This window comes from Ascaphus truei, chromosome 13 (assembly GCF_040206685.1).
Source record: "Ascaphus truei isolate aAscTru1 chromosome 13, aAscTru1.hap1, whole genome shotgun sequence".
Lineage (NCBI taxonomy): Eukaryota > Metazoa > Chordata > Amphibia > Anura > Ascaphidae > Ascaphus > Ascaphus truei.
The window spans coordinates 43,039,925-43,053,710 of NC_134495.1; the positions used below are offsets into that span (position 1 = coordinate 43,039,925).

General features: G+C 45.2%; 1 protein-coding gene across 1 annotated transcript in view; it reads right to left on the reverse strand.

Moving 5' to 3' along the window:
* LOC142464646 (uncharacterized) overlaps nt 1-13,786 on the reverse strand; it is a 128,275-nt gene that overhangs the window by 66,509 nt on the left and 47,980 nt on the right. The window contains 2 exon segments of the mRNA XM_075568011.1: nt 8,630-8,791; nt 8,793-9,943. Of these exon segments, the coding sequence (XP_075424126.1) occupies nt 8,630-8,791; nt 8,793-9,943 (1,313 nt within the window).

A 13,786-nucleotide genomic window follows, 5' to 3' on the forward strand; every position in this document is an offset into this window, starting at 1 on the left:
GATTTGTCAAGCACTGTATATATATATATATATATATATATATATATATATATATATATATATATATATATATACACACACTATGTATTATCAGATGTCTAACTGTAACATTAATAATAAACTTAATGAATAAAAAACCACTTCCACTAATCCCTGGTGCGCATTTGTGCATTCTTTATACCTTGAATAAAAAACCATATGAAGCTTAAGTATCCAATATAAATAAATATATAGCTATTGTATTTAGAAATAAACCAATGTTTGGGAGTACAAATCAATGTGTATATACCCGGATGGGACTCACAAATCTCAACAATAGGAACCAATATGTTAATACCAATCTACACAATTAAAATATGAATCACAAATATCTGAATCACAAATATCTTTATTAAAAAAATGGATGAGGTGTATGTAGTGAAGTTGGATTGATACTTATGAAATAAAATGTATATGTATATATATATATATATATATATATATATATATATATATATATATATATATATATATATATATATATATATATATACAGTGCTCGACAAACCCGGTCGCCAACTCGCCAGCTGCGATCGGATATTGGCTCGTGGCCAGTAGCTTTTCTCCTGCTCTGGAAAAACAAAATCCCCTGCTCGAAAAAAAAAAAAATCCCTCTGGCTGTGACGTGGTTTGGAGTTGCCAGGACTTCAAGCCGCCCTTCCTTCTCTGCACGGGTAAGTAATGGGGGGGGGAGGGGGGGGGTGGGGGTGCGCACGCGCGTGCGTCTGCTGCTCATCCTCCTATATATCCTCCTGTATAATTGTGTCACCTCCTGCTTACAAGACCTGCACTGATCCGGTCATGGAGAGGATTGTGGACAGATCCTTGAGGTGGGGGGGGGGGGGGAATTAATGCACTGTAATAAATATTTATATATACTGTACTGTACTGGTGTTTCTCCCCCCTTCCTCCAGTGCTCCTGCTGCCCGCGCGTCTCGGGTGTCTCTCCCTCCGGCGCTCCCGCTGCACGTGCGGCTCGGGTGTCTCTCCCTCCGGTGCTCCCGCTGCCCGTGTGGCTCGGGTGTCTCTCCCTCCGGTGCTCCCGCTGCCCGCATGGCTCGGGTGTCTCTCCCTCCGGTGCTCCCACTGCCCGCGTGGCTCGGGTTGTCACACCCCCCTCCCTCCGGTGCTCCCGCTGCCCGCGCGGGCTCGGGTGTCTCCCCCCTCCCTCCGGTGCCCGCGCGGCTCGGGTGTCACTCCCTCCAGTGCCCGCACAGCTCGTGTGTCTCTCCCCCCTCCCTCCGGTGCTCCCGCTGCCCACACGGTTCGGGTGTCCCTCCCCCCTACCTTCGGTGCTCCCCGCTGCCCGCGCAGCTCGGGTGGCACTCCCCCCTCCCTCCGGTGCTCCCACTGCCCGCGCGGCTCGTGTGTCTCTCCCTTCTCCCTCCGGTGCCCACACGGCTCGGGTGTCACTCCCCCCTCCCTCCGGTGCCCCGCGCGGCTCGTGTGTCTCTCCCCCCTCCCTCCCTCCGGTGCCCGCACGGCTCGTGTGTCTCTCCCCTCCCTCCGGTGCTCCCGCTGCCCACGCGGGGCAGGAGGTAGTAGCGGGGTGTTTCTCTGTCCCAGTGTGTGTGTGTTATGGGAGAGGAGAGAGAGAGAGGAGCAGAGAGAGAGAGAGAGAGAGAGGAGAGAGAGAGGTAAGGGAGAGAGAGAGTGTATGGGTATGAGAGAGTGTGTTTGTGTGTGTGTATGAGAGCGAGAGAACGTGTAGGACACCAGAGGTACCCCCCCCACCCAGTCAGTCAATCACCCCCCCCACCCAGTCAGTCACCCCCCCCCCCACCCAGTCAGTCAAGTCAGTAAGTCATCCCACCCCCTGCCCAGTCACCCCACCCAGTCAGTCAGTAATCCCCACCCAATCAGACCCCCAATCACCCCATCACCCCACTCCCCCAATCACCCCACACCAATCACCCCACCCAGTCACCCCACACCCCCAATCATCCCACCCAGTCACCCCATCCCCCCACAGTTACCCTCTCTCTGTCTCTCTCCGTCTCTCTCGCCCTCTCTCCGTCTCTCTCTGTCTCTCTCGCCCTCTCTCCGTCTCTCTCGCCCTCCTCTCCGTCTCTCTCGCCCTCTCTCCATCTCTCGCCCTCTCTCCATCTCTCGCCCTCTCTCTCGCCCTCTCTCCGTCTCTCTCACCCTCTCTCTCACCCTCTCTCCCACCCTCTCTCCGTCTCTCTCACCCTCTCTCCGTCTCTCTCACCCTCTCTCCGTCTCTCTCACCCTCTCTCCGTCTCTCTCACCCTCTCTCCGTCTCTCTCACCCTCTCTCCATCTCTCACCCTCTCTCTCACCCTCCCTCCGTCTCTCTCACCCTCCCTCCGTCTCTCTCACCCTCCCTCCGTCTCTCTCACCCTCCCTCCGTCTCTCTCACCCTCTCTCCGTCTCGCTCTCCGTCTCTCTCACACTCTCTCCGTCTCTCTCACACTCTCTCCGTCTCTCTCACACTCTCTCTCCGTCTCTCTCACACTCTCTCTCCGTCTCACAATCTGGATCTGGATATCTTATTTACCCTGTATATCTTAACTGCCCTATACGACACCGAAATAACCTATACTGCTTTCTTCCAGATCTGACTCAAGCTTCACACGGGAGACATCAGAATCCCCCCTAACCCAAAAGACAGGTAGGGAACACATTCCCTCCAATGTATAACATTGCGGGAATGAGGTACCTGGACATTGAGGGTCTGCGGATCAGGTAAGATCCCAGGCGGGATTGCTGCTTTAAATATTGTGAAGCGGGGGCATCCAGGCACTAGTTAAGGGGTGCAGGAAACTAGTCATTCACATCTAGCTTTTTTCTCTCCCATACCTCTCTCTCTCTCTCTCTCCCATACACCACACACACACACACAACTAATTGTAGTATAATGTAATACAATAAATAAACTTATGTCAAAAACGAATGTTCTTACTAGGAATTTATTCAATTTATTACATTTGTTTTTTTTAAAATGCGGGGCTGGGGTGGGATTAGAGGCGGGGTTGGGGGCGGGACTAGGTGGCGAGTAGATTTTTTGGTTCGGCGAGTAGATTTGTGGGTGATTTGTCAAGCACTGTATGTATATATATATATATATATATATATATATATATATATATATATATAGTAGAAGAATCAGTTGGCACTCCTGTATTGCTTAAAGTAGTAGGTGCATGTCCCATATAGATAATATAACCATGCAATACCATTCCACAATCAGTCCGCGGTCAGGAAATCAGAAGACAGCATTCAGATGTAAATAGCCAAAAATAATGTATTAGTGTAAAATATAATACATGACAAAACCATGCCAGGACGCAAGATGCAAAACCTGCGCAATGCTCTACACAGCGGACACAATACAAATACCACACAAGAATCGGGAATACAAAATCAGAGGAGGGTTCACCTGTTCCTCCAGCAATGTCGTGTACCTCATCATGTGCATGAAATGCCCAGGGGGCTGCTACTACATGGGTGAGACAGGACAGGGGCTAAACAAGAGAATTAACCTGCATCGCCACAGCATCACACGCGGAACAAGAGACAGTCCTGTTGGCGAACATTTCTCTGACTCTGGCCATAAGATGAACGATCTGAGGGTTGCCATACTCAAAGGTAATCTTAAAACCCCGAAAGAGAGACGGTTGCATGAATACAAATTTATGCAACTGTTCGGGACACTTAGCAGTGGCCTAAACAGAGATCGAAATTTTATGAGTCATTACTGACACTAGCGAACTCTCTTCCCATGAGCGCTAAAGGCCATGTATGTACATACTGTGCTATATGTATGCACACACAGCTGTCTCTCACACATACTAATACTCCTTATTTTTCCATCCCTATACACCAATAGGGACCACATAGTATCCACACACACTTTTAGTTGTGCTACAAACTCTCACATTTCCACACCCACCCACACCATTTATATCCCCTCTCACTCCACACACACCTTGTGTAGAGCACTGTTTATACTGTGGGCTCTCCATTAATTTTTATTCACACTGATACACATACACACTCTTTCTTCACTTGCTTTCAGTTACCCTTTGACACCTCCAGCCATAAATCTCATCCACACCGGGGGAAGGACCAGCACAGATAACATTCCAAGAGACACTGTTTTTAAGTAATCCTTGCTTCATTCATTGTAACATCGCCGGAAGAAGAGATCAGTGTATCTCGAAAGCTCGCACAAATAAATATATATATATATATATATATATATAATCAAAAAATAAATAGATGATACCGTTCTGTGGCTAACGAAATGCTTTTATTTGTGCGAGCTTTCGAGATAAACTGATCTCTTCTTCCGGCGATGTTACAATGAATGAAGCAAGGATAACTTAAAAACAGTATATATATATATATATATATATATATATATATATATATATATATATATATATATATATATATTACACCATACAATATCATTCCGCAGTCAGGAAACAGCACTCAGATGTAAATAACCAAAAATAATGTATGTAATGTATATATATACTGCTGCGGCACAGTTTATTCGAGCATTTGCCCGTTCTGTGCCGCAGCAGTAGCCTGGCGCGCGCCCGAGAGTGACGGGCGCGCGCCGAAGCAGCGGAAGAGCGCCCTCCGATCGGGGCGCTCTCCCTACCGCTGCCGGGTCCGCCGGGTCCCCCGGAACCCCCTGCCGCTGTCCCGCGATCGCGGGACACCAGGGCTCCCTCGGGGAGCCCCTGGACGCGCGTGCAGGGGGCGCACGCTCCCGAAGACGCGTGACCGCGCGTCTATGACGCGCGGCACGCCGAGGGGCGGCCACTAGCAAGCCGGGAAATCTCCCGGCTTGCGGATCTGGCCGCAGTGTAATAAACTGTGTCGCCAGTGTATATATATATATATACACGTGTGTGTATGGGATTGGGTAGGTGGATTTTTTGTATGCATTTGGTGGGTTGGGGGAGGTTGTATATATTTGGGGGGGGATTTTTTTGCATGTATTTGGGGGTTGGAAGTTTTTTTGCATTGGGGATGGGCAGTTTTTTGGTATATATCTTTTGGGGGGAATTGTGTGAGGGGGGAGGGAATGAGTGAGCATGGGGTAATTGACTTGGAGGGAGAGGAGAGCGGGGGTGAGTGAGAAAAAGAGGGAGTATGAGTAAGACGCAAGGGAGAGAAATACATGCGAGGCGGGCGAGTGAGAGGGGGTGCGATGAAAGGGAGAAAAATACATGGGAAATGGGAAGAGGGGGCCCATAAGGTGTGAAATGGGGGGGGGAAGGGTGGCTCGCAATACCGCCGACACGGGGGGAGGGGGGGGCAACGACCCTGCTTAAAACGTTTGTCCTCGGCCCCATGATTTCTGCTGGCGGCCCTGGCCACACAATACAGTACACAACAGAATAACCAAGTTCTAAGAATGACATGGGCCAATACACCGACATGAGAAGTTATAGTCCGTGGGGACAGAAGGCTTTGCGCAGAGGCAGGGGGCTACTGCATGGTCCAGGGTGTCCAAGGAGAGACACAGCAAGTGAATGGCTTCCCCATAGTAGAAGCAAAACTGCCAGGAAGGGAATGCTTTTTTTTTTTTTATTAATACATTTTTTGGGGGAGGGGATACAAAAAGAAAGATGGTGAGGGGAAGGTATGGGGACATTTAAAGACAATAAAACATATCATAATGAAGATACAGAAAGTCAAAAATATGAAAACAAAAGAGGTTAGGCACATTTCAGGAGTAATTTCAAATAAACATACTTAATTGTGAACTAAAGTCAGTGACAGTTTGATATGTTTTTCTTGGGTACATGGTTTGATGAGCTATTTTTATTTAAACTATGACTTTCCTTGTGTGTCCTCTCCGGTGAGGGATTTACAGATACCTATAATGTAAGCACTTGATGATTAGAGCCACAGGGATCGTTTCTTACCATCCAAGGTTCCCAGACCGCCTCAAGTCTTTGCTCTACCTCTAATATAGTTGGGCATTTTAGGCTCCAAGAGGCTGCAATACAGCATCTGGTTCCTGTTAGGATATGTTTAATTAGTTTAAATGCTGTTTTTGGTATATATTCTTGGGATTTATTAAGCTTTAAGGTAGGCTTGCCAAGGGTTTGGAACAATTCTTAGACTCAACAAGTCATATATGAGGTCATATGTCTTTATCCAGAGGGACTCCACCTCGGGGCATCCCCGCCATATGTGGAACATTATACACTCACCCCCGCAGCCTCTAAAACATAGTGGGGATGTTGTGTTATATATTTTGTGAAAAAAATGTATATCTATGGCGCTTTATGTGTTTTGTGTAACCGTGAGGGGCAAAGGTACCACCTGTACAAAACCTTGTAACCATTTTCCTTGGTAATCACATTGATCGAGGCTGCTGCCAGCTCGTCCCAAATCTTTTCCAAGTCCTCCATTTCCAGGGCCTTGCCTACATATGTCTGCCTCCCATTGTCTCAAAACTGGGGTTTTTGAGTCTGCACCACTAGGGATTATGTACTGATACAGAAGTGATATCAAACCCGTGTGCAATTGATCTGTCCTACAAATAGACTTGTAAAGGGTAAAATTGAACGAGGCGACTCCTGGGCTTTTTGAGCTAACAAAGTGTTTCAACTGGCAATACCTAAATAGCTCCCCTTCAGGTGCACCAAAACTCTCCTTAAATGTATTGAATGTATTAATCCTAGTGTCAAGCAGGAAATCCCCCCTCTGGTTATACCCGCAGTTTCCCACCAGTGGAAGCTTTGCCCAGAGTATCCAGGTTTGAAATCTGGCTTTCCAAATAGCGGGGTCATGTTTGAGTGTTTTAAAGTAAATTTGTGTTTCATTTTATTTATATCCCATATATTCAGAGAGTGGGAAATCAACGGGTTTGATGCCAAAGCCTTCGATCTGGAATGGGCTGGGAGACATAATAGAGACCCATGTGATAATGGGCCTGTATCTGCTGCCTCAATATCTACCCATACCCGTTCCCCTCTTTCCAAATGCCACAATGTCAGCTGACTCACTTGTGCTGCCTTGTAATATGAGTACAGACATGGTAGGGATAGGACTCCAGAGCCAGATGTACATATCAATCTTATATCGGACCCTCGTTTTTTTACCATTCCAAATACATTTTGCCTTGTGTTGTTGGAGGTTTGTGATATCTTTTTTTTAATTGGAATAGTTAGAGTACGAAAGAAATATAATATTTTTGGTAACAGATTCATTTTAACTGAATTAATTCTTCCTATTCAAGATATTGGGAATTTAGACAATTGAGCCAGACTGTTCTTGAGATTTCTAATGAGGCTGGGGTAGTTGGTCTCATATAATGTATTTATTTTGTTTGTCAAGCTGCTTTCCAGGTATTTCAATGAGGATTTTTGCCATTTCAGATCAAAATTGATGTCAATCAGTCTGACAGTTTCCTTCGGCAATCTTATCCCCATTGCCTCTGACTTGGAGCTATTAATTATGAAGCCTGAGAGTTCCCCGAATTGTGGGATATATGGAAGAGGTTTGGAAATGACCTCATTGGCTTTGGGAGGGACAATATTATGTCACCTGCGGATAGGGCTATTTTGTGGGATTGGGAGTTAAGCTTAATTCCATGTATATTGGAATCTTCTCTGATCATACTGGTCAGGGGTTCTATATATAATGCAATAGGAGTTGTGAAAGTGGGCATCCCTATCACGTGCCGCACTTGGCTGGAATTGGATCAGATGAAAACCCTGCATTTTGGACCCTATACACTGGGGAGCTGTACAGGCTTTTGATCAAGTTGAGAAACCCTCCCTGGATGCCAAAACGGGACAAGACGGCCCCCCAGAACTTCCAGTTCACCCTATCAAACGCCTTTTCTGTGTCCAGTGCGAGAACCATGGCGGGGACCTAATCTTGGTTAGTTTTGTGGTTCAAATTTAGTATTCGCCTCGTATTATCAGACGCCTGACGTTGAGGTATTAAACCTACCTGGTCTGGGTGTATTAATTTAGGGATATGCTGGTTCAGTCTATTAGCTAGAATTTTTGTAAAAATCTTGAGTTCCGTATTAAATAAAGAAATTGATCTATAATTGTGGCATGGTTGGGGTCTTTCCCTTCTTTGTGGATGAGTATCAGACAGGAAGGGAATTTTAAAGATTTTCTGCCCAAATGTTCCCTATGGGCTTTTTTGACCTACAGGGACATTTGGGTCAGTTACCCGCACATAACAGAAATGTGAAAATAAGAGGGAATCCAGACAGGAAGGGGATACTGATTCCATAAACAAGTGTGCCACTTTGCCTGAGATCTAGGAAACATTAAAGGCCTCATCTCAGCAGGTGTCATGAAGCAAATGGCAGGGGCCAGGCACAGGACAGAGGAAACACTGCAGAGGGCCTCTGCTGGATGTGAGTAGGGGGAGGGTATACAGTATACAAAAAAGCAATACCCTACTTAAAAAACATTTTTACTTCTATTTCTCTCCAAAATGAAGGTACTTGATGGAAAAATTGGCCACAGGCTGAGCATAACCCTTAAGAGTTTCTTCCATCACATAAGGCCCTTAATGATCTTTCTGAGAGCAAAAATCCATGACTCTGTGACATTTTTAATGCTATATATTTAAACTCTGTGGTGTCTCTGATCATTATCAAGCTTCAAAATGTGGGTAAAACATTTTTCCACATTAGGATCAATTAAGTTTCTTTCGTGTGTGTGAATTCTCTGATGTTTAACAAGATCTGACTTATGGAAAAAATATTTCCCACATTCAGAGCAAACACATGGTCTTGGTCTCCCCTGTGTGAATTATCTGATGTTTATTAAGCTTTGAGCTGGAGGAAAAACATTCCCCACATTCAGAGCAAACAAATGGCTTCTCTCCTGTGTGAGTTTTCTGATGTCTAACAAGATGTGACTTAACAGAAAAAGATTTCCCACATTCAGAGCAAACAAATGGTCTCTCTCCTGTGTGAATTCTCTGATGTGCAACAAGATTTGACCTCTGAGAAAAAGATTTCCCACATTCAGAGCAAACAAATGACTTCTCTCCTGTGTGAAATCTCTGATGTCTAGCAAGATGTGACTTAATGGAAAAAGATTTCCCACATTCAGAGCAAAGAAATGGTCTCTCTCCTGTGTGAAATCTCTGATGCGCAACAAGACTTGACATCGGAGAAAAACATTTCCCACAATCAGAGCAAACAAATGGCTTCTCTCCCGTGTGATTTTTCTGATGTCTAACAAGATCAGATTTAATGGAAAAAGATTTCCCACAATCAGAGCAAAGAAATGGTCTCTCTCCTGTGTGAACTCTCTGATGTGCAACAAGATTTGAGTTCCACAAAAAACATTTCCCACATTCAGAACAAACAAACTGTCTCTTTCCTGTGTGAAGTCTCTGATGTATAACAAGCTTTGACTTACGGGAATAACATTTCCCACATTCAGAGCATGGAAACAACTTCAATCCCTTGTGAATTGTGTGATGTTTAACAAGAGCTGAGTTACTATTAAAACATTGATCACATTCAGAGCACTTATACAACCTTTCTGTATTGTGTGTTCTTTGGTGAATTGTATAATCTGATTTATTATTAAAGTTTTTACCACATTCACTGCACTTATACTTCATTACTGATAGATTTTTGTGTAGTTTCTTGGCATTAGTGTTTCCTTTGTCCCACTTCTTAATATGATTAGATGCATATTCATGTTCTTTCAGTGTATAAATGTGGGAAACTGTGGGAATTTCTTCTTTACATGAGCCTGATTCCTCAGTCATAATTCTCACAGCTTTTCTCTGTCTCTTACTTGGGTTATTTTGCCTCAAGTAATTTGCTCCTTGATCACTTTTAAAAACACGGTTATCTTCATTCACATGATCTTGTGAGCAAAGAGGAGTGTGCCCTCCTGTAGGTGTACTTCTGCTCATGGATTTATCTGTTGGAAATAAATGCACAGTGAGAAACGAAGTTAATTAATAGCATAAATATAATTTAACATTACTGGTTGAACATTTCAATTACCGGTAGAATAAAACATGTCCCTAATTGCAATTGGAATATACTGCAAGCTAAAGAAGTACTGTTGGAAAATTGAAAATAAATCAGGGGTTATTTTACTTTTTATATAGGTACCTTCTACAGAACTATTGAAATAGATTTTGATAACTAAAATGTACTAGTTCTTCCTGGAACACAGTGGGTTAAGTTAGCTGAGCTAAACAAAATGTCACAGATGTATAACTGACCCTCAGAAATGTCACCACATATTCGAGACCCTATGTCTCAAAGGGGAGTATCAGAAGGGCTTAATCTCTGAGGTATACAAAATATTGGAGGCAGCCCAATCCCCACCCACTCACTCCTATATGCAAAAATGGAGCGAGGACCTTAACATACCCATAGACCTGGAGGACTGGGAGGATGTCTGGGAGGCTGCTACCAAAACATCAATTTGCTCAGTCACGAAGGAAAATATCTACAAAATCTTATTCCAATGGTACCTGACCCCGAGTAGACTGATCCAGATCTACCAAGGCACCTCCGACGTGTGCTGGAGGGGATGTGGTCAAAGGGGCGACATGCCCCACATTTGGTGGAAATGCCCGGAAATCCAGAGGTTCTGGATCCGGATCCAGAGCCTCCTGATTGAGACTTTGGACTTGGAGGTCCCCTTGGACCCCCTGACCTACGTGCTGGGGAAACCAATTGAAGACCTCCCTGCCCCTATAGCCAGACTTTCATCGGCGATCCTTACGGCCGCCAGATGTTGCATCGCTGCGGCCTGGAAACAAGTTAAGGCCCCTTCCAGGAGAACAGTAATTACAAGGATAGACGGGGTCATGAACATGGAAAGACTGGCAGCCATGCTGAGGCAAAGAATGCCTCAATTTTATAGAACCTGGGAGCCTTGGCCGGGGTCAGGGGCCCCGACACTGATGCAAGCCCTACTCCAACACTAGAACCCTTGCTATCGAGGGCCGATGCGCCCCTCCCCCCCACAATCCCCCCCCCCCGCTTTTTCCCCATGTCGTTCCCAACTATCTACCCGCCCCTTGTAATCCCCTCTCTTTTCACCACTGTAAATGGAAAAAAGGTTTATTGTGTGTCTCCAAATACCTCCCTGTTATGTGCCCGTATTTTTCTTGACAAATTGTTCTGCCATGTTGTGATTGTTATACCTGTCAGTGCATCAAAAGACACCAATAAAGGAAAAAAATGTTTAAAAAAAAAAGAAATGTCACCACATCCAATACCAGGAACCAGAGTAAATGCCAAACAGAATGGATGTCCTGGCTCCTTGTGGTGGGAATCAGACAGGAATGTATACTGTGAGATAACCCCTCGCGATGCATTTGTGTGCTGTAAATCCTACTGGAGCTAAACTTTTCAGAAACCTACTGTGATATGAAATAATATGAATATTGTTTTGTATGTTTATATCCTGATATAAATGGGTAAGAGTATTTCAATCTTTCCTTTACAGTACTATCTTATTCCCTTCAATGCAACATAGTGGTAAAAGTTACCAGTGTCTGATATGTGGAACGACTCCAGGAATATTCTGATTACATTGATAGACAGATTAGAGAAACCCAGGCAGTTTATTGTGATCCTCAAAAACAGTGTTTCTCAGCAGGGGTTTAGCGCCCCCTGGGGAGACGTGGGAGGATGAAAAGGATGAGGAGCATTGAGAAAGCAGGGCAGTTGTTAGGGGGTTGGGCAGTTTCCTCCATTCTGACTGACTGCATTACCAATCAGCAGCCAATAAGGAGATGGTATCAGGAGCATGTGTTCCTTCTCTCTAATTCAGATTCTCTTGGAAATAACACCTGAGTCCCACAAAAGGCAGCCCCCTAGGGGGGTCTCTCCAATATACCTTAACTGTTCCTGTCCATTAAGTCAGCATGGACAGGGTTAACACGAGGAAGAGAGACAACTTCAAAGACCTGGAGTTTGTCAGCCTCTCCCACTGCATGTGTGCTGTAGTGGTCTGTGTGTTGTGTAGCTGACTTCATTTACTCTTGGGCCGCGCCTTTGGTGTGACAGCCATTTTCTGCTGTTACAGTTGCTCTGTTATTGGTCTTAGATAAAATATTTCAGATGCATATTGAAGCATTTCCATCCTCACACATTACCTGCTCTCACAGTTCTACGTCAGCATAATCCCACTTACTTCTGCAACGCCAAAACCTTCAATTAACAAGCAGCGATCCAACACACACCAACCTTCTTATCCCCCTGTACCTTCTGTTTCCACTTACCCTTCCTTATAGATTGTGAGCTCTTTGGAGCAGGATGCTCCTTATCTACTGTAACAATGAATGTTTATGTTTGTTATTTTATTGTTTTCGTCCTCCAATCCTTTGTACAGCGCTACAGAATATGTTGGTGCATTATAAATAAATTAAAATAATATTAATGTATCTGGGGAGACGGGACCAAGAAGAGAAGGAAGCAGCATCATCAGGAGGAAGGTGTGAGCAGAGGGAGGAGAGGATTGTGGCTGCATGTTCTGTGTGTATCTGTTCTCCTGTGGTGTGTCTGTCTGTCATGTATACTCACACTGACAATGGTGCCTAACGCTATTCTCAGAATTGGTGCAAAATACATGTAGCCAGGTCCCCCTCTTACCTCCGGGCTGCATGAGGGGGACACATGTGAATATAGTAAAGTGGGTGCTCCAAAGTGTAAGGAATATATATCGTCCTTAATCAATGATATAAATACAGACTCTGGAGTGATGCTCTATTATGGAGTGGGTCTAGATTAATAGCATAAGTGAATTACTAGTCAGTTGATAATAAATTGTCCCCTGAAGTGAACCAGCAAGGTGAAAAATCAATCCACTTGTAGTTTAACTCATTAGAGTCAAACTAAATTAAAACTGGTATTGCATACACTTGTGACCATTGAAAAATAAAGCTGATTTCTTACCCACGAGTCCCTGATGGCGTGTCCAGCCACTGATGTGAAGATCTAACGCAAAAAAGAAGAAAACAGTACCGCACTGTCAGCTCCCTGGCAGTGTGCTGCTGCTGTTCTTCGTTTTTGCGTGAGGTGGATGACTGTGCATGGTGGTTGCGCTGGGCGACCAGGTTGCCAGGAGGTCCACGGTGGCTTCCTGTGCAGGGCGCCGCCATTTTGTAAGAAGCCGCTCATGCGCAATGGGTCACAATAGCGCGGTGGCCATCTTGGTACACCTCGAGCATGCGCAGGAGGCATACAAGCGCGGCCATGACACCTAAGCTCCGCAGGGGAACTACAAGTCCCAGCAGCCTCAGGGGCTTACCACATGTTGCCGGGCAGCGAATAGGGCTAGGAGAATCTCGGCAGTTAGGGGATTGATACTTTTGGCGTGCTGCGAGCCATGCCAGTCTTGGAAGGGAAGAAAAAGCATGGGATACTGCTCAAACCTAAATATCAAATAGTATATAGAGTAAACCTGGTGCACGGGGAAATAACATATGAAACTACAGAAAAAAGTGACAAAGTCACAGCAGTCCCCTATTCATTGCACTCAAGGAAATGGTCAGAGTTAATTACATAAAGGTATAATATCCACAAGAGGAACTTTAAAAGTCCCAATAGATGTATAAATTAATGCACAAGGATACAATATCCACCAGATGTCTAGTACAGTGGCGGCCGCCTTCAGCCTTGTGCGGCCGTTTCAGCGCGATTTTTAAAACCGCAGGCAGATGCGGCATCTTCCGGCCGTTTTAGGCGCCGCGGGTGGTTTAATTGTATTAGCGCTGTCTCACCATGAATGCGGCTGAAC